Source organism: Guillardia theta (genome assembly GCF_000315625.1).
Source record: "Guillardia theta CCMP2712 unplaced genomic scaffold GUITHscaffold_97, whole genome shotgun sequence".
NCBI classification, from domain to species: Eukaryota; class Cryptophyceae; order Pyrenomonadales; family Geminigeraceae; genus Guillardia; species Guillardia theta.
Genome location: NW_005434577.1, coordinates 268,401 through 287,194, shown reverse-complemented (window position 1 = coordinate 287,194; position 18,794 = coordinate 268,401). Strand labels below are relative to the sequence as shown.

The 18,794-nt window shown below is 53.0% G+C and overlaps 7 protein-coding genes across 7 annotated transcripts; 3 read left to right on the top strand and 4 right to left on the bottom strand.

The window, feature by feature from the left end:
* Positions 1–132: 132 nt before the first annotated feature.
* Positions 133–1,446, bottom strand: GUITHDRAFT_165526 (hypothetical protein; the record flags this gene model as incomplete). The annotated part of the gene is made up of 3 exons (XM_005824246.1): positions 133–966; positions 1,013–1,219; positions 1,277–1,446. Coding segments are annotated over 3 exons (944 nt in total), but the record flags the coding sequence as incomplete, so codon positions are not given.
* Positions 1,447–2,202: 756 nt separating this feature from the next.
* GUITHDRAFT_145137 (hypothetical protein) lies at positions 2,203–4,036 on the top strand (the record flags this gene model as incomplete). The annotated part of the gene is made up of 10 exons (XM_005824245.1): positions 2,203–2,249; positions 2,535–2,757; positions 2,805–2,873; positions 2,925–2,980; positions 3,064–3,336; positions 3,479–3,523; positions 3,569–3,623; positions 3,649–3,695; positions 3,741–3,813; positions 3,878–4,036. The coding sequence occupies 10 exons, from the start codon at positions 2,203–2,205 to the stop codon at positions 4,034–4,036; spliced, it is 1,047 nt and encodes a 348-aa protein (XP_005824302.1).
* Positions 4,037–4,230: 194 nt separating this feature from the next.
* On the bottom strand, positions 4,231–4,936 carry GUITHDRAFT_155009 (hypothetical protein). Its single transcript, XM_005824244.1, has 3 exons — positions 4,742–4,936; positions 4,486–4,576; positions 4,231–4,430 (listed from the first exon to the last, which is right to left on the bottom strand). The coding sequence occupies exons 1-3, from the start codon at positions 4,918–4,920 to the stop codon at positions 4,386–4,388; spliced, it is 315 nt and encodes a 104-aa protein (XP_005824301.1). The 5' UTR covers positions 4,921–4,936; the 3' UTR covers positions 4,231–4,385.
* Positions 4,937–5,822: 886 nt separating this feature from the next.
* On the top strand, positions 5,823–6,967 carry GUITHDRAFT_155008 (hypothetical protein). The gene is made up of 8 exons (XM_005824243.1): positions 5,823–5,986; positions 6,035–6,103; positions 6,152–6,259; positions 6,306–6,367; positions 6,417–6,451; positions 6,499–6,548; positions 6,643–6,690; positions 6,738–6,967. The coding sequence occupies exons 1-8, from the start codon at positions 5,915–5,917 to the stop codon at positions 6,819–6,821; spliced, it is 528 nt and encodes a 175-aa protein (XP_005824300.1). The 5' UTR covers positions 5,823–5,914; the 3' UTR covers positions 6,822–6,967.
* Positions 6,968–9,088: 2,121 nt separating this feature from the next.
* Positions 9,089–9,466, bottom strand: GUITHDRAFT_78284 (hypothetical protein; the record flags this gene model as incomplete). Its single annotated transcript, XM_005824242.1, has 1 exon — positions 9,089–9,466. A coding segment is annotated over one exon (378 nt), but the record flags the coding sequence as incomplete, so codon positions are not given.
* A 3,938-nt stretch (positions 9,467–13,404) lies between these two features.
* On the bottom strand, positions 13,405–14,480 carry GUITHDRAFT_158608 (hypothetical protein; the record flags this gene model as incomplete). Its single annotated transcript, XM_005824241.1, has 2 exons — positions 13,405–13,452; positions 13,548–14,480. The coding sequence occupies 2 exons, from the start codon at positions 14,478–14,480 to the stop codon at positions 13,405–13,407; spliced, it is 981 nt and encodes a 326-aa protein (XP_005824298.1).
* Positions 14,481–15,794: 1,314 nt separating this feature from the next.
* Positions 15,795–16,827, top strand: GUITHDRAFT_116582 (hypothetical protein; the record flags this gene model as incomplete). Its single annotated transcript, XM_005824240.1, has 8 exons — positions 15,795–15,865; positions 15,917–16,016; positions 16,065–16,113; positions 16,161–16,211; positions 16,371–16,416; positions 16,463–16,538; positions 16,620–16,727; positions 16,780–16,827. The coding sequence occupies 8 exons, from the start codon at positions 15,795–15,797 to the stop codon at positions 16,825–16,827; spliced, it is 549 nt and encodes a 182-aa protein (XP_005824297.1).
* Positions 16,828–18,794: the final 1,967 nt, after the last annotated feature.

Genomic DNA, 18,794 nt, shown 5'->3' with positions numbered 1-18,794 from the left:
TTCCTCTCCCTCCACTCCTCCTCCTCCCTCCTCCTCCCTCCTTCCCCCCCCCTCCCCCCCTCCTCCTCTTTTTCCTCTACTTGCTCTACATCTGTATGATGTACATTCCACTCGTCCTCATCCTTCTTCCCTCACATCCTCAAACAATTTAATATTTGTGAAATCTCATCAAAAGATTTGAAAAGATAAAAAAAAACCGGAATCGCCTTTCAATGCAACAAAATCTGAATCTAACAACAGCAACAACAACAACTAAAACAACAGCAACACCAACACCAACAGCAACAGACGGAAACCGGAGCACGGCACAATCAGCAAAGCAAACTCATTCCAGAAATCATTTCAAACTCAGTTAAAACTGATCTCAAACTCACTTAAAATTCTGAATCCAGGAATCTCCTAGGATAGCGAGAACTTCATGGGGTTGTAATTGAACGAGAACCATTCATCGACATTCTTCACGCCTCGTAGAGCCTCGTCCTCCTGCTTCAACTTTTCCGTCATCATCCTGACCAAGTTCTCCTTGCTCAAACTCATCTTGCTCATCCTCTCCCTCCCCAGCTCGAGGCCCTTCTCCTTCTCCTCGCTGCTCAGCTCCTCGAACATGGCAAGGTCCATCCCAAGACGGGTGCGATAGATTCCCTTTCCCTCCTTGCACGCCTTCAACAGCATCGCCTTCGTCTTCTCTTCGTGCTGAGACAGTCTCGCCTCGACATCGCTCCTCGTCTCCTTATGCCTGAGCGCATGCGGCGAGTAAGTTCCATGGGCCTTCGCCACAAACGCGTCGCGAGCAGAGAAGAGCTTCATGAAGACTTCGTCTGACAGAGGCAGGACAATCTCTCTCGGCTCAGGAAGAGCATTGTACGAGTAGAACATGGCGAGGAAGCGCGAGGCCTCCTCGGGCTTCAGATGCTTCACTTGGCCCTTCTTCTTATTTGCCATCCTATCCTTCGGGAGAGCTCGTGGCTGCAGCTCCTTGTCAGGTTCACAACATACAAGACAGTCTACCAACCTGAACTCCTCCTACTCTCCTCACCCTGGAACCCGTCATGGTGTTCGATTCCTTCACGCTGTCGTCCGTCGTCCTCTGCTTCAGGTCCTTGAGCTTTCTCTCGAACTCATTCTTGATGGGCCCATCCTTGGCGTTCTTGACAACATCGTTGTAAATCTTGTATGATGACAGGACAGAGAATGCTTTCAGCGCCTCCTTTGCCTCCTCCTGCTCCCTCCCTCCCTCGGTCAAACACCTATCAACCACAACAGAGTATGTGATGACCTGAGTGGCTTGCTTCGAGCGAACTTTCTCTACAAGTTCAGCTTCTCGGGTCGACAGGAGTTGTTTCGCCTCATCTTCGTATTCATTCGGCTCAAACAACTTGGAAGACCTCTCGCCATGGGCAAGAGCGAATAATGCTGCCACAAGAATATACTGTACAGCTTTCATCTGCAATCAGGTGATCAATTACTGCAAGCAGAATTTGATAGCTCATGGGTTGTGTGTCATTCTTGCTCCTATCAACATTTGCAAGAACTAGAAGATGAAGAGGTTTACAAGGAAGAAAAGAAGCTTCAGCGACCTTTCGAAAGCAAAGTTTCACTTGATAATGCACACCAGTTGAAATCGTGCTCATTCTAACGAATGGAACCAGCTCGTAAGATAGAAACAGGCAGAACAACAGAGAATGAGCAAGAGAAGAGAGCAGACGAAGCGAACAAAGCAGGCAGGTAAGATTGATAGGACAACAAGGATAGAACAAAAGGCAAGTACGAAAGAACAAGGGGAGAAGATGATGAGTAGAAAGGAGGTAAGAGGGAGGAGGACGTAGGAGGAGGAAACGATCATGAGGAAGAGGGAGGAGAGGAGGAGGAAGAGGAGGAGAAGGAGAAGGAGGAGAGGAGAGGAAGAAGAAGAAGAGGAGGAGGAGGAGGACATTGTGAGGTGCTAAAGAGTAAATCGTGGGTGGGGTGGGTCATTGAGACAGGTTGGGGTACCGTGTAATATCCACCTGTGGTAGGGGTACTCCTTTGACCCTCTAAGACTCCTAGAAAAGGCTCTTGAATAAGGGGGTACCGAGAACTGGAGTTGTGGGGGGTAGTGGAATGGATGCATTTACCAGGGTGGTATAGATCAGATTGGAGTAGGGTAGGGTAGGTTCCTGGAAGTTGGGTCAAGATGGGTATGAGGGAGATGAGTTGAGCGACATGATTGCTGGTGGCGCTGCAGTCATCACGTTGATGGCGACATGCTGGTGAGGGAGAGGAGACGAGAGGAGAGGAGACGAGAGGAGAGGAGAGGAGACGAGACGAGACGAGACGAGACGAGACGAGACGAGACGAGACGAGACGAGACGAGACGAGACGAGACGAGACGAGACGAGACGGGAGCAGGGGAGAACAGGGTAGAGCAGAGGATGGCAGGGAAGAGCAGGGCAGGGCGGAGCAGATCAGAGTAGAGTACGGCAGTTCAGGGCGCTGGGCAGGGCAGGCAGAGCAGGATTGAACGCTTTTATGCAGTAACTCTATCACCTTTGCAGGCTACAACCCATGTCTCCCTATATGCCCGACTCCAGGACTCCGTTGCCATACTCTCCGCCTCTGAGACGCTCTGCCGTCCTTTGTTCTCGTGCTGCCAGGGATCTCACACCAGCATACTCGAGGAGAAGACCTCCGCTGGACATCTTCATGATGCCTGAAGGGCCGGAATGCAAGCGGATGGCCGATGAGCTTTCGAGGTTTGAAGGGAATCTCATAACCAAGGTAACAATTAGATGTCGATGTTGACAAGAGGTGAGGGGACGACGCAGATGGAGATCTTGAGTGGGCGTTACATGGAGAACGGTTTGCCGACGAACTTTGAAGAGTTCAAGGACAAGGTGGGTTGTTGTGCTGTTGTCATATGCTGGGATGTTCTTACCCTGTTAAAGATGATTCCTGCCAAGATTGAGAGGGTGGGGAACAAGGGAAAATTCATCTACTTCCTGTGTTCGTCCTCCAAGATGCCGAGTTAGTGACAACTTGAACTTTGAACCTTGAGGATTTCAAACCTCACTGGGATGTTTAAAGATTTGAATGGGAGCATTTGGTCGACCTTGGGAATGTCGGGTCGGTGGAGCATGACAGAGACGGTGTTTGCGATTCGCTGCTTGCTCGTATGTTGAAGCTGGAAAATGAGATCCACACAAGATTCATGATGGAGATGATTGAAAACGAGGAGGATGAAAACACAAACTTGAGCGTCTTCTACAACGATGTCCGCAACTTCGGCACTCTGACGTTCTCGTTGGATCCAGCAGTAACGATATTGAACGATGCTATTCATCTTCGTAAGAGCATTTGGTAGGAGCTAGAGAACAAATTGGCAAGCATCGGCCCAGCGTTTCTTGACGGCTTGACCGCATCTGAGTTTATCAAGTATGCTTGTACTCTACTCCTTGAAGCTGTTGTTATGATCATGTAACAATGTTCTTTTTGCGATCAGGATTGCGAAACGTCAGAAGAAGTCAAGGTTTGATTTGTTCGTGAGGTTATCATGAAACGTTGAAGAAGTTTTTCCCTCCCACCCACCCAGGTTCCTTGCAGTCTTTCTCATGGATCAGAAGAAGGCAAGAGATTTGATTCCGATTGTAAGGAGAATGACCTGATGATTAGACGAGTGGAATCGGCAACTATATCCTGTCAGAGTGCCTGTACAAAAGGTTCGACTCTTGTATGGGGAGATTGTTGTTGATGGTATCAATCAGCAATCTAGATCCATGGTTGTTGGTGGGCGATCTCAACGAGGATCAATGGATGGACCTGTTTCATGCCATACAGGTGTCAAGACCTGATCATGCATGCTTGCGACTGTCATGGTGTTTCTTACTTTGCCGCATGTCAGGAGACAATCTATGAGAGTTACAAGAGCTCAGGAGTTTCTCGCCGCGGAGCTGATGGAGTGAAAAGGATCGGGATGTACGAAGGTCTAGATGGGGAGGCAGGGCATTACACAGACAAGCTCTTGGTACTTTGCATACTTGATGATTTTGTTGCTGGTTGAGACGAGAGGGAAGGTGTATGGAAGGAAGGAAGACGTTCACGGTCGGACGGTGTTTAGAGAAGATGGGCCTCATAAACGAGCAATCTGGTTGAAGAGCGCGATAGATTTGAAGCATTGGTTGCTGACATCAAGTCAGGTTCGTCAAAGATCAGATCACGCCGAGGGGGAAAGAGAACAGAAGAAGATATTTCGCTGGCAAGACAGCGGAAACAATATGAGCATTCTTTCTAATGAATCTGACGAAACTGAAATCTGTAAGTATGAACAACACTGGAAGAGTTTTCTGCTGCTGAGACAGCTGCCTGGAGCTGTCAAAACATGAAAAATGGACGATGGTCGGAATTTGCGTTTAAGAGTTGGTGAACAAGGGAGGAAAGGGCCTGTTCTTGAATTCCTGTTGATCGAAAATGATCAACAATTGTCAAGGTTATAAGTTTTTCAAACATCACCGACTGATACCCAGCAGCAGAAGCATTCGCCTTGGTGAGAGAGTCAGCAACCCCGTCTTCTTTGAGAAAATGAAGAGGCTTCCACTTCAACCTGCGAATATGTTGATCAGACACATGTGTTCCTCGCTTTCTTCATCCATCTCGTCAGAAGTCTCTTTTAGGCAGCCATTGTTATCATCACAATCACAATCACCACCACCACCACCACCACCACCACCACCATTATCATCTGCAACACAACTCAACATCAAACAACCTCTCGATGCCGGTCAGCGGTCCTCTCTTTCCTCCACAGAAGCCCTCGGTGACGCAGTTCTTGATGACTTGAATTCTCTTAGGGCATATCCCTCCTGTCGTGTAGCACGTTCTCCCTGGTTCCACATACTGAGCCTCTTGGTTCCGCAAGGCAGTGCCCATGATCAGCACTTGAAACATCTTGCGCTGTTTGCCTACGAAGCATTTGATGGTCAGTGTTTGTTGAGGAGACAAGCAGCGTTTCTTCGATATCCTCATTGCGAAGGGACAAGCACACAAGTATGTTGAGAAAGGCAATGAGGTGAAATGCTTCAACAAGTAGACATCAGCTATTGACAGCAGGCATCATCGCTCTCTTCTCTCCTCCTGAACCCCATCACCATCTTCTTCATCTGTACAACGATACTTCCCCTCTCGTTCTCCCTGCTCCGAGCTTCACGTTACCCTTTCTCGCTCATGTTCGCGTAACTTTCCTCTGCATGCACACATCATCCTCTCCAACATCCCGTACTGAGATGCTCCCAGAATTGATCAGCCTCCTCATGCTCCTTCTCCCTCGCTGCTCAGTGCTTGCCGCTTCTTCCATACAATGCCTCATACCCTATCCCTTCTGAACTCAGAAGCCATGGGTCGTCACTGAGTTACTGGACCCTCTTCCTCCCCCCCCTCTTCCTTCCACGCTCTCTTCTTCTCTTCCTCCCCCTCCTCTTCCTTCCACGCTCTCTTCCTCTCTTCCTCCCTCCCTCCCTCCCCTCCTCTCCGCCGTGCGCCCCCATGCTCTCCGACCGCCATGTCCATTAGCTCCCCGATTTAGAGCACCAGGCTCAGACGCCGATCGCAATAATGTATAAACATTCCGGAAATGTATAATTTGATGTATAAAATGTATAAGCGCCTATAAGGATGTATAATGTAGGGGTGCTAGCAGAAGACTAGGACGAGGTAGAGGAGTACAAGGAGGGGGAGGAGGAGGTTGAGGAGGACAAGGAGGAGAAGGAGAAGTGGTGAGGAGGACGAGGAGGGGTGAGGCAATGATATGGGAGAGGAGATGTTGATTGAAAGGCTTTGACTCGTAGCATGGCAGATGCTTCGAAAGTTGAATGTCGGTGGATGTTTTCGGCAGATGGGAGGGATTGCTCGATTGCAGCACGACAGGTTTCCTCCTCTCCGCAGGATGGCCGTCTACTCTCTAGGAGAACATCATCCAACCCTGGAGAAGGAGACCTGGGTGGCTCCGAACGCTGCTGTAAGTTGTGATGCCGCCATGACAGGCTGTGCTCAGCCCTCGATGCAGGTGATCGGCAAGGTGAAGATGGAGCAAGGGTCAAGCGTGTGGTTCTCCGCCACTCTGCGAGGAGACAATGTGCTTGCGGAAAGATCGATAGCGAGAGTGTCTGACGTGGATGTCTAGGAGTTGATACATGTGGGCAAGGACAGCAACATCCAGGACGGCTGCGTCGTGCATACTGACATAGGGTTTCCTGTGAACATCGGGCAGAGAGTCACAGTCGGACACAAGGTGGCACCTGTAACGTACAACGAGGACGATGTAACGGAGGCGCCAGGTGATGCTTCACGGCTGTCAGATCGGGGACGATACCCTGGTGGGCATAGGGAGCACAATCTTGTAAGTCTTGTCAGTGCCTTGCTGGCTAGTGGGGTGACTGGAGGAGCAGGAACGGGGCGAAGATCGGCAAGGGCTGTCTCATCGGTAGAGCAAGCAGCTGCCTTGAACCTCCTGTGACCGTTGAGGGACAGGGGCACACTCGCTGGTGCTGGAGAATACTGAGATCCCCGATGGGAGCCTGGTAGGAGGAGCAGAGGGAGGAGCAGAGGGAGGAGCAGAGGGAGGAGCAGAGGGAGGAGCAGAGGGAGGGGTGGGAGCTGATAGTTGGTGGAAAGGTTCTTGGAAGCCCGGCAAAGGTTGTAAAGGAGGTGTCGGCCGTGATGGTAACAAGATTGCTATGAGAGGTCTTGTGATGTTGAAGATGGTGCAGAGGGAGGCGATGAAGAGCGGGCCGTTGACTTACAAGCACAAAGCGATGGAGTTCGAGAAAGATTTGAAGGAGGTTAAGGACTGAAGCGCAGTAGGGAAACCTGTGAAAGATCAAACAAGTAGAAATGGAAGGCAGAGTGACAACGAGGTCTTGCAAAAGGACGCGGGAACGCACTCGAGTTTCATAACACGATTTTCTCCGTCCTCTTTGATAAAGAAGACATTTCTCGGTCTCCAGGAGAGATCTTGTCTCAGATCCTTCGAGATCTTGTCTTATGATGCTGCTTTATAAAAAACACTTCACTCCTTGGGCACAACTTTCCCTCAAGTGATCATTTCTTCCTTGTATTTTCGGGAATCGCCTTGCCGACCGACAGGGCCAGCACTGTGACTATCACAGGGAGTATCCAACCCCACAAGGAGCTGGAGGGGAGCCCCTGGTACCACTTATCTATAGCTCCCTCTAGGAAATCTCTCAGCTCAGGATCTATGTTCCCAACCTTGGCCCTTGCCAGCGTCTTTGCCTTCCCTTTGAGGCAGGAACCAGTGATCAAGTACCATTGTTCCTCGAGGAAGGGAGGGCAAGGGAGGATGAAGCTGCTGCGCACAGCATCTATCTCTGCTCTTGCCTCCTCCAAGTGCCACTTGAGATGGTTCTTCAGCGCCTCCTCGTTCTCGTCCTTGAACCCTCTTGCAGCCCTCGTGACGGCGTTCTGCAGGCTGGTGGCCTCCGATGCGACTAGAGGGACATCGGAGAAGGTCGACACTTGCCGGGCAAAGGTGCTGATGCAGCGGTCTGAGGCAGATTTCTCAATCTCCCTCATCTTGCTCATCCCCAAGGGCAGCAGTTTGGCCTCGAAGATGTTGTGAATGCACTCCTGCGCTGTCCTCGAGTGCTCGTTCACCGTCTTCCTGATGCAGCCCAAGTTCTTGTCTCGAAGCTTCGCCGCCTCGGTCGACATGGAGTGTTTGGTGGCCTTGGTTTGTGTCTCGTACAACCTTTCCTGTCGAAACGTCTTGCTGCTGCTCTCAAACATCTCGATACCCGCGGGTTGACATCGATGCTGGTCATAGTTGTTGAACTCAGCCGTTGAAAGGCAGGTGGACATGCCAGTCTTCATGCACGTGAGGTATTGATCAACTGCCCGCGCGCTAGTGGAGGAGAGGGATGCTTGAATCTTGTTCAGGTTCTCCTCCTTGAGCTTCGCGATGCTGAGCTCCGCCTCCTTGAAGGTGGCATCACAGAGGTCCTGATGAGACTCGTACTCCTTGCATAGGATTTGGATCTGACTCTTGAACGCAGGAAGAAGCGTATCATACACCAGCTCAGAGAACTTGGAGGAGGGGATGGGTAGCTGGATGTTCTTGAGGGAAGCAGCGAGATCTCTCTTGGCTCCGCTGGACTCCGACGTCATGTAGTCGCTGATACGTGAGCGGAGCCGAGCAAGAGAGACGTCTATCTCCTTGTTGATACTCGTCTGCAGCACCTGCTCCTGACTGCGCGTGTCTCCAGCATACCCGATGAGACTCCTGGCGAATGACTGCAAGCTTGTCTGAAGCAGCATCGAAGCCTTGGCGTTGAAGGAGGAGATAGGAAGCGGCCTGCAAGGCAGACCATGTCAGAGGCCATGTCATGGATCAGAGATGCTGCCTCATCACCTCCTCTGATTCTCCATCACTGCAAGGTATCGCTCCGCTTTTAAGAGAGTCGTTCGAGATATGTCGTTGACGTATTGAGTCCAAAACATGGTCCAGATGGAGGGAATGGGCTTCAAGGACCCGCTCTCTGCCGCCCGCTGCAGCTGCTCCAGCAGACCGGCCAGCTGGCATCTCAGCAAGTCAGGTGACTTCATCAGGGAGCACAGGAGGAGGCACCTGGAGCCCGAGGAGAGGGACGAGCTTCTTCTCTCGCTCTTCTAGGTTGGATCTCAGCGAAGCCTTTAAGCCTTCCAGGTCTGCAAGGTAGTCCTCGTGCATGCGGACCGCCGGGTCGTCGAGCTGAGCAAGCTGCTGCTTGCCCTGTAGAGTAGGGATGAAGAGAGTCTTGCAGTCGGTGGAAGCAAAGATCCTCCGTAGTGTGCGCGAAGACCCGTCTTCCCTTGGTTGAGAATCCAAGAGCTTGTCCATCCAGTCCTTGGCTGACCCTGCGGTCTCGTTCCCACCTGAGGCCATGTCTTGAAAGAAGTCTTGCACTACCCACGTGAAGGCTGGAGTGTGAATGCTCCTAGCACTGCTGCCGTCTGCTGTACCGATGTCGTCGTTGATCTTCTTCATCAGCTCCTTCTCCTTCATCTCCACCGTCTTGGTACTCCATCCAGCTCCCTGGTCGTTCTCCATGAAGACATGATTACCAAACACGTTGGCCTGACGAACCAAAAGCTCGAGCTGCTCGATCTCCCTCTGATCGATGATCTTCACCGAGTTGTACATAAGGTTCGAGCTGAGGATGTAGAGGATGGAGAAAAGTTTGGAATCGTAGTTCTTTGTGTTTCCTGGAGCTCCGAACCCTTCCACGTCCAGGAGGAGGACAGGATGCTTCAGCTCTTCCCACTCCAAGAGCTCTCCCCATGCCCACACACCTTCCGTTGTCGGCTCTACTGAGGTTCCCAAGGCAAACCCGTTTCCTCGTCCATGGGCTACCATGTTCAACAAGAACGACTTGCCTGTATGAAAGGTCCCAACTACAGACACAACATGTACCGGGACGTGAATGCTGTTCAGCCACTCCATGCCCTCCAGCACCGGCTCTAGCCCTCCTCTCCCATTGCTCCTCAAAAGCTGAAGCGGAGCTGGGTAGTTTGTCGTGGACAACGATTCAGAGGCGAGGCAAGGGGGGCTGGAGGCAGTGATGAAGAGAAGAGAGAGGAAGGAAGGAGCAAGGAAGCAGGTGGAGCTAAGTGTTACCATGCCCTCGAATGTCAGCATGACCGCAGGAGGAGCAGGAGGAGCAGGAGCAGCCTGATGGGGAATGGGGGACGGAGGGCAACTGAATGCAGGACAGTTGAAGAGGGCACCCCACCCCTACCCCTATTTTCTCTGCTATGTACCCCTCGTCTCAGCTTCACTTTCCTACCTAGAAAACATCCACCCCACCACCTTCACCGCCTCCACAAAGTTCGTTGAAGGCACGGCGCTGCCCGACTGCAAGTTGACAAGGATTGGAGCCTCAGTGTAGAGTTCGAAGAAAGCCTGGAGCAGACGGCTGAGCAGATGATGGAAGGAGCGTCGCTACCATGCGAGTCTATGGCGACGATGAGCTGCTATGGCAGCCTCGTTGTCGGCGTGCCTGAAGCGAAACCTGTGTCTGAGACAAGTGCTGCTGCTGTCCGGCTGGACATATGTACTGGTCAGAGCAGTCCGAGTAGTCAGCTACTAGATATGCCCTTTTGCCGATCGACCTGACATGACAGCACAACACGCAGATAGATTCACGCAGGATGTGTCGTTGAATAAGAATACCCACCAAGTCCTCTCAAAACGAGACAGCAGACTTTCTTTAATGTATGGCAAGACCCGAGACGAAGCACGAACAGCAAACGTGGGTGGTAAGGCATCTAACAAAACCTCTCGCTCTCCATCAACTCCAGACGCTCAAGACCCGTCATCCAATTCAGCGCAACAAAGCTCGATTCAACCATCACACCATGGATCGAGAGCATTGGAGCAATCGAGCTTGTCGTCTTCGTTGTCGATACCTGAGGCGAAGCCTGTCTCTCAACCCAGTGCTGCTGATGGTCCTAATACCAAGAAGACCAATCAGGTAGCTGTTCCTCAATCGCTGACCCATAACGAACCGCCCACAGCAAGTACGCAGCGAGAGGAAATCAAGGTTTCGGCCATAGAGGACAGGGCCAAGAGCATGGATGGACAGCAGGTCACCACAAGGGCAGAGGTAGCAGAGGGATGGCGTGACAAGCTGTCGCATGCATTCGTACCCTGCAGTCACCTGGCGATCTGCGAAGTTTGTTCGCCACTGGTCAAGCAAGGCAACATCGGCAGATGCCCAGTCTGCAATGCGGAGTGTACTTCTCCACTCGCCATGAGAAGCTATCTCCCGTGAGCTGCAGTGCCGTTGAAGTTGGCAGGACACGCTCAAGTCTACCGTGTTGAGCATGATATTGTGTGTTCAGAACTAAAGTTATCTCAGACAAGTACACGATGTTCTCTCAGGCAAGTACACGATGTTCTCTCAGGCAAGTACACGATGTTCTCTCAGGCAAGTACACGATGTTCCCTCATTCGCAACCCGCGCATGTATATTACCCACCCTCCGCCCCAAGTTTGACTCCGGCGGCAGACTACTTGCGGGAGCCTAACCCCCATCATTAGACCGTGGGATGGGCCTTCGACCGAGCTCTCGTTTTCACGCTCGGGCAAGGCAGCACATCGTGGTGCTGCGAGCACTTGTCATGAGTACAGTCCAGCTCGCTTGCACCAGCCCTCCATAAGCTCCCTGCGACGGTATCAATAGAAGTGATCTGACCGCCCTATCCCTCCGTTTATCGTCCACGTGCTCGTATGTCCAGCTCAAGAAGCTCAAGCAGAGCAGCTCTATGGCACTGCCAGTACATCACAACATATGCTGACTGACCCTCTTCAAGGGGCCCCACGCGCCTTATGTCTCAGTGGCCGCTGTGATCCTCAAGGCAAGGCGTCCTTCACATCCCCTGCTCGTACTATGACTCCGCACCCCGCCGTTTTGACGGCGACGTGGGGGTCCTACTGGCTGCCCTACTCCCGCATGCCGTGCAAGTCCCTCCCTCCCCGTCTTGGTCTCAATATCAGACGCTGACCATCCCCACGTTGGGGTGGGAAGCTGCTGCCCCTTCTCCTCCTCCTTCAACACGATGCTCCCAACGTCCACCAACCAGTCAACAGCATCCAAGTACCGTTACATGGTCCTCACGAGCACGTGCCTGCATTCTCTTCATTATCTCCATCGCAAATCCTCCTCAGCACCCGCTGACTCTGCCCAGCACCCGCTGCCGTCTCTCTCCTTCCCTAGTGTGTTGCCCCCTTGTGATCCTGCAAGCCAGTCATCTTTTCTACACTGCAGCATCTTGTCCGCACCAGATCAGCTCCTCTCCTGCTTGTACCTGCTGCTTCCTCCCCCGCACTCCTTGCATTTCGATCTCACCCGCCCGTGCTCGCATATGCTCCCTCCCCCGCACTCCTTGCATTGCGATCTCACCCGCCCGTGCTGGCATATGCTCCTGCCCCCGCACTCCTTGCATTGCGATCGGACCCGCCCGTGCTCGCATATGCTGCTGCCCCCGCATCCCTTGCATTGCGATCTCACCCGCCCGTGCTCGCATATGCTGCCCCCCCCGCATCCCTTGCATCCCGATCGCTCCCGCCCGTGCTCGCATATGCTGCCCCCCCCGCAGCCCTTGCATCTCGATCTCACCCGCCCGTGCTGGCATATGCTGCTGCCCCCGCACTCCTTGCATCCCGATCGCTGCCGCCCGTGCTCGCATATGCTCCTGCCCCCGCATCCCTTGCATTGCGATCGCTGCCGCCCGTGCTGGCATATGCTGCTGCCCCCGCATCCCTTGCATCTCGATCTAACCCGCCCGTGCTCGCATAGCTTTCTTCGTATTCGTTTGGTTTCCCTTTCTGCTTCAGATCTGCCCCCCTCCTTTTCTCTCTCTGTCTTCGTGTCTGATCCCTCCAGCCTCCTCCTCTTGCTCGACCTGCTGCCTCCTACAGCCGTCATGGCAGATTAGGTAGCCATCATCACAGTCCGCCTCAGAGAGAGTCCTAGCAGAAACGAAGGGCAGATCAAAGAATGTAACTCTGGAGGCCCGTTTCCTAGTATTTTGTTGGGGGACAGCAGTCGGCAGGATGAGGGCTGGTTCTCGCTGTACGGTCTTGATCGCACCATCATGTCCCTTACCTGTAAGACGTTCAGCGTTGCTCTCCTAAAAGACGTCCTCATTGTCTCGCCATCGCCGCTCTGCGTGACTCCAGCGCTCCCTCACATGAGGACTAAGCTGCATCCTTCCGTGCTCCCATCATGATCTCTGCCTCTCTTACAAGCTCCTCAGCTGTCTCAGATCAATCTTCCAGCAACCGCCGACACTCTATCCCAGACAAATCATGCAACAAACACTACCACATGGCTCCTCCTTCTTCTCCTTCATCACCTCTCCAGGTGCTCCCTCCTCACTATCCGGCGCCCTCCCTGGATTTCCTCGCTCACGAATCCAGCAGAGACCCTCCTAGAGGTCTCACGAGGACCTCCCTCATGTGGGTATGCCATGAGGAGCCACACCCTGGTGTTCAGTCTACCTTCCCTGTGCTCCTCTACTCCTCTGTGTCGTGACTTTAGCTCCGTCTCGAGCGACTTGGACGGTCTTCTCGTGAAGGTGAGCTGATGCTGTCCGCATGACCGTCATACCGTACAAGTCTACTCGTACTACTTGCCTCCACCTGCCCTGCCGTTTCTATTCGTTATTCCATTACCATTCAAGTGTTTTACGTCAAGCCCCTAAATCTCAATGCCGCTCCCACGTCTCCTGCCAGCCTCTCCCTCCTACGAGCGTTACCAACCACCCCGACCCTGCCTTGCGAACGCGGCCGTCCCCCTCCATCCCTTACAAGAGTGGGTGGGGGTTGCGTGGCTGGTGCTGGATAGCCTACCGGTACCACATTCTACCGCTACTGAGTTACCTCCTTGCCCAGCGCGACCATGCCATCCCTGCAAGCCAGTCATCCTGCTACACAGCAACATCTTGTCCGCTCCTGATCAGCTCCTCTCCTGCTTGTACTTGCTGCTTCCTCCCCCGCATCCCTTGCATCTCGATTTCACCCGCCCGTGCTCGCATATGCTCCCTCCCCTGCATTCCTTGCATACCGATCTCACCCGCCCGTGCTCGCATATGCTGCTCCCCCCGCAGCCCTTGCAGACCGATCGGACCCGCCCGTGCTCGCATATGCTGCCCCCCCCGCATCCCTTGCAGACCGATCGCTGCCGCCCGTGCTCGCATATGCTCCTGCCCCCGCATCCCTTGCATTGCGATCTCACCCGCCCGTGCTGGCATATGCTGCTGCCCCCGCAGCCCTTGCATCTCGATCGCTGCCGCCCGTGCTCGCATATGCTCCTGCCCCCGCAGTCCTTGCATCCCGATCGCCGCCGCCCGTGCTCGCATATGCTGCTGCCCCCGCAGTCCTTGCATCCCGATCTCACTCGCCCGTGCTCGCATATGCTGCGGCCCCCGCATCCCTTGCATCCCGATCTCACCCGCCCGTGCTCGCATATGCTGCTGCCCCCGCATCCCTTGCATTGCGATCGCTGCCGCCCATGCTCGCATATGCTCCTGCCCCCGCACTCCTTGCATCTCGATCGCTCCCGCCCGTGCTCGCATATGCTGCTGCCCCCGCACTCCTTGCATCTCGATCGCTCCCGCCCGTGCTCACATATGCTGCTGCCCCCGCAGCGCTTGCATCCCGATCGCTGCCGCCCGTGCTCGCATATGCTCCTGCCCCCGCATCCCTTGCATTTCGATCGCTCCCGCCCGTGCTCGCATATGCTCCTGCCCCCGCATCCCTTGCAGACCGATCTGACCCGCCCGTGCTCGCATATGCTGCTGCCCCCGCACTCCTTGCAGACCGATCGGACCCGCCCGTGCTCGCATATGCTGCCGCCCCCGCATCCCTTGCATTTCGATCGCTGCCGTCCATGCTCGCATGTACTTCTTCGTGTTGGCGATCTCTTCTTCGCTCTCTTTGCGTTTGCTTCCATTTCTCTCTCCTCTCTCGCCTCGTCTGATCCCTCCAGCCTTCTCCTCTTGCTCGACCTGCTACCTCCTACAGCCGACATGTTGCGCTGTCACTCATCCCCCTCATACATCACTCTGACACAGCGCCGCAGCAGCGCCGGCTCAAATGCGGGTCGCTTGCGTGGTTGGAGTCGCTTGCGTGGTTGGTGCCGGTTTTCGCTGCCTCCTTCGTTTCCTAGTATTTTATTGAGGCGGGTTTGTTGGCTCTATCCTTTGTTTGCTTCGGTTTGTCCTTCTTTTTCAGTCAAATAAAGGGTAACTGGGCCCCGGCCGGGCCGCAAAGCGAGTAACGGTTTATAACGGTGTTGACGAAAGGGCGCCGGGGCAACGATACAGTGAAATGAGGAAATAGAGTAGCAGAGGGAGAGAAGGAGGAAGAGGAGCAGGAGGAGCAGGAGGAGGAGGAGGAAGAGGAGCAGGATCAGGAGGAGGAGCAGGAGGAGGTTTTCGTTTCCAGCAGCACGAGGATGGTGTAGTTGTTTGATGCACTGATGAAATGGAGATTGGAATGATCATGATAGAAATATTCGAGATTTATGAGAAGGAGCAGCGTCAGCATCAGTAGCAGCAGCAGCAGCAGCAGCAGCAGCAAAAGGGCGAAGAGGAGAAGGACGATCGATGGAGTGATTCAAATAGAAGAAATTTGCATGGTGAAGAATTGTTCCGGGGATCCAATCATATGATGCTAACTGGAAGAAACAGAGCGCATCTGATTTATACAAAGAGAATTCACTTCAAAGATCTTACATGGGATATTCGGACCTGTAGAGAGTACACATAGCCGGTAGAAAGAAAGAGATGCGAAAAGAGAAGATCCTTTCATGTTCTCGAATGGTCTTGGAATGATTCTTTCACACTGAGCCAGCAAGCATTCAGAGCTCCTCACTCGCTCTGACTAACGACTGAACTCTTCCTCCAGGTATTGGCAGGGTAAATCTACCGAGGCAATGACGAGACGAGTGGTTTGAGGGGAGTCAGCTCCATGAAAGCTGATTGAAGACAAGCGCTCAGAGAGGAGCTCGGGAGTGCGCGTTCATTTTGTGTTGCTGGAAGAATGCCTGTAGGGGACCTCGCAGGTTTGACTGTCCTGTCCTCGTGCTTGCCACCATGACAAAATCTGGCAGAGACGAATGGCTGGGTCATTATCCTTGTCATCTCTTTCCTGTTCTTTATCGCTGCAGGCAAGTTCTACATCTGTTGTGCATCACGCTTAATCTTGGAACGTCTGAGATCTTGACGCCAGTGCTTGCGGCAAGAAAGATTCAGTGGTTCGCGCGATGGCCTACACTCTCGTCCTTGTTATCCTGGCTACGTACTTGATCTGGTGGCAGTTGGTTCCGGAGATCAGGTGAAGCTCAAGAGCTAGCAATCTGTCTTGTTTCTGAATTGCTCCCTGTAGAAAATGGCACAACTTGGTTCCCGCCGATTGTATGATCGCAGGGAAGGCACAACTGTTGTCGTATCACACTCACCATGGACATGAAGTGCAAGTAGCACATGTGAGTGGACAGTTGGAGGAGAGGAGAGTATGTCACGCTTGTTTGCAGCTACCCGTCAACGTGAGTCACATACAATGTCATGGGCAGATAGGAAACGGTGAGGTTTCGTTGTCAACAATCATGAAATGTTGATTTCCTGTTCAGACATTGAAATGTCCGACATGCAAGGCAGCAAGACATACAACCCGGAGAACGGTTTTTTCCAATCTATCATTGCCCCCTCCCCCGACCTTTCTCTCCTCTCTTCCCCCTCGTCTCTTCTTTCTTTTAAGTTTGTGTTCTCTCTTCTATCTCTTCTCCTCTCTTCTTTCTTTTAGATTTGTTTATTCTATCTTGTGACATTCGTGGTGGCAGACGTTATCTTTTGCTCCACGGGGACCACGATCAATAACGGCTCGACGTAGGAGGCTCGCCGGCCATCCCTTCCTCTCTCACTTTAGCTGCAGCGCCTACATCAAGTTAGAAGACTGGCACTGGCTTGACCCCGATGAGCAGAAAGATGCCATTGGCAAGTACGAGGAGGTAACTTCTCTTCCTGCTGCTGCTGCTGCTGCTGCTGCTGCTCTCGCCCTCTCCACATCAGCCTCGGTGACATGCTTGCAGGGCAAATCTTATTTCTGCTGGGTCGATCCGACGAGCCCCAACTACGTCACTTTCGAGAACAATCAAGACTGGTCAGCCATCTTCTACCCCCTCGTCTGCTTGTTCCTGGTAAGAACTCCCCCTTGTACTCCCGCAGGTCAAACTGAAGGTAACTTCCCAGATAATTTTCCTCTGCTGGTCTGCAGGGAGCTTCACTCTCTTCGGGTAACCTTGACATCACCCGTCATTGAGTTGTTCTCCCTCGTTCTCTTACCCTCCTCACCATTGCCCCGTCCTTCTCTCCTCTTGTCATCGCTTGCAATGACCAAACGCTCTCAGCGCTTGTTTCAATCTTGCTCGCTGCGATCCAGTGATCCTTCGCATCGATGCCTCAACTCCGACAGGTACAATCACGCCAGGTGCATTGGCCCATGACATTGGACTAGATGAGCTGCGACGGCGGCGAGGAGATTACGATATTATTTAACAGATCAGCTTGACCGAATCAAATAAACCGCATCAACAAGATCAGCAGACAGGCGTCGAGCAGGATGAGAAGGATCAAACGATCTCAGCGTTCAATGGTGAGAAGAGAGTGTAGGGGCCTGCCGGAAAAGGATCGATTGCAGATCTGAAGACGCCTAGCACCCCTCATTCAAGTTAACTGACAAGAATTGCACTTGCACTTAGCAAACATCACTCTCTGTTGTGCTTGCACTCAACTCAACACGCCTTCTCACTTGACGATCTCCCTCTGCACGACTTACAAGGCAACTCACAGCATCTCTGCAACCCAACATGACTGCATCATGGCCTCATACGTGCATTTCTCACAAGTCGACTCTGCTCAAGTCTCTGCTGCCCTCATGCTGCTGAAATGAAGGAGAGAGATTGAAAATAATCAGAGAGAGCAAAAAAATTGCGATGAGAATCAAAGGGAACAGAAAATTGATATGCGTGAGAAAGAGAGTTGACGCTTGCAAACAAATTAACCAATGCGGCAATCTCATAAACTGCGATCAAGAATCATTTTCCCAAGCAATCATTGTCCGTGCAAGAGGCAGACAACGCTAGTATTATCCTTAGCATATCATATTAGTCATAAGCAGTGCCATACGAACTTGCAAACAACTGAGATAAATTGGGACTCGATTGATCCGATTCCTGCAAAAAAATTGATGGTGTCCCGAATATCCACAATCCCCGCGCCAAGGAATTATATGCTGGATGAATCGGAGGACTGAACGTATTCCAGCCCAGATTTCTTCAGCGTACTGATGCATCATTGCAACACGGAGTTGCCAACATATGCGTTGCGAGCATCTTCGGAAGGCATCGATCAGTATGGACGTGCTCTGTCTCTGCCATCTCTATCAAATGGGCGCATTGGACCACCGCGACCGTCAGGAGGAGGGCCCCTTCGATCCATGTCTAACAGTCCCAGTCAGGCCGAGAGTTACACCCATCATTTCTTTGTGTACCTGGCATGCCGCCTGGAGGACCCTGACCGTACCCTGGACCAGCCGGAGCTCCACTGTTGCTTGATTCAGGAATGATCCAACAAAAACGAGAAGTTTACCCGGGTCCGCCCCGGTAAGGATCTCCAGAGTAAGGACCAGGGCCACCCCGTCCGAAGTCTCTGTCGACTGTAGCTGGGTCAGTCCCGCAACGCCAACATGCAGGGTGAAACGTTTCTAGTCACCTGGAGGGCCACGACCACGATCATCTCTCATCCCACCTTCTCGATCGTCAGATGAAAGAGAAGCACCAACCCCCTTTTTAGCTCCCAAACCTGGAGGACGGCGATCATCCATTCGGGGCCTCTCGGCGGATCGATCGCCGGGAGGAGGTCCTCGCTCCCCTCGTCCATACCCACGACCGTCATAATCTACTTGCACACCGCCAAGTCAGGACAGCTATCTAACGTTAAAGACAAGCACCTCTCATGCCACCACCCATTCGTCCCCCCCTGTCGTCCATCCTGAAAACCGATCAGCACCACTCCTTCCACCAGAAGAGCGGCTCTCACGGAGGCCCACGGGGACCGCGATCATCCATTCCTCGAGGGAAGCCCCTGTCGGGAGGATAGCCGCCACGGTCTTGCATGTAGGATGGTCTGCCCATCCCGCGATCGTCATTGCGACCACCGTCTGGTCCGAAACGATCGTCGCCGCGGTCTCCGTATCTGTCTGGCCC

Excerpts from the sequence above, each read along its gene's own strand:
- GUITHDRAFT_155009 (XM_005824244.1), bottom strand. The coding sequence starts at position 4,920 with ATGTTTCAAGTGCTGATCATGGGCACTGCCTTGCGGAACCAAGAGGCT. Across the intron at positions 4,577-4,741 it reads CCGCTGACCGGCATCGAGAG|GTTGAAGTGGAAGCCTCTTC; the intron begins GTTGTTTGATGT and ends ACATATTCGCAG. Across the intron at positions 4,431-4,485 it reads CTGCTGCTGGGTATCAGTCG|GAATTCAAGAACAGGCCCTT; the intron begins GTGATGTTTGAA and ends TTCGATCAACAG.
- GUITHDRAFT_155008 (XM_005824243.1), top strand. The coding sequence starts at position 5,915 with ATGGCCGTCTACTCTCTAGGAGAACATCATCCAACCCTGGAGAAGGAG. Across the intron at positions 6,104-6,151 it reads CCACTCTGCGAGGAGACAAT|GAGTTGATACATGTGGGCAA; the intron begins GTGCTTGCGGAA and ends GTGGATGTCTAG. Across the intron at positions 6,260-6,305 it reads GAGTCACAGTCGGACACAAG|GTGATGCTTCACGGCTGTCA; the intron begins GTGGCACCTGTA and ends CGGAGGCGCCAG.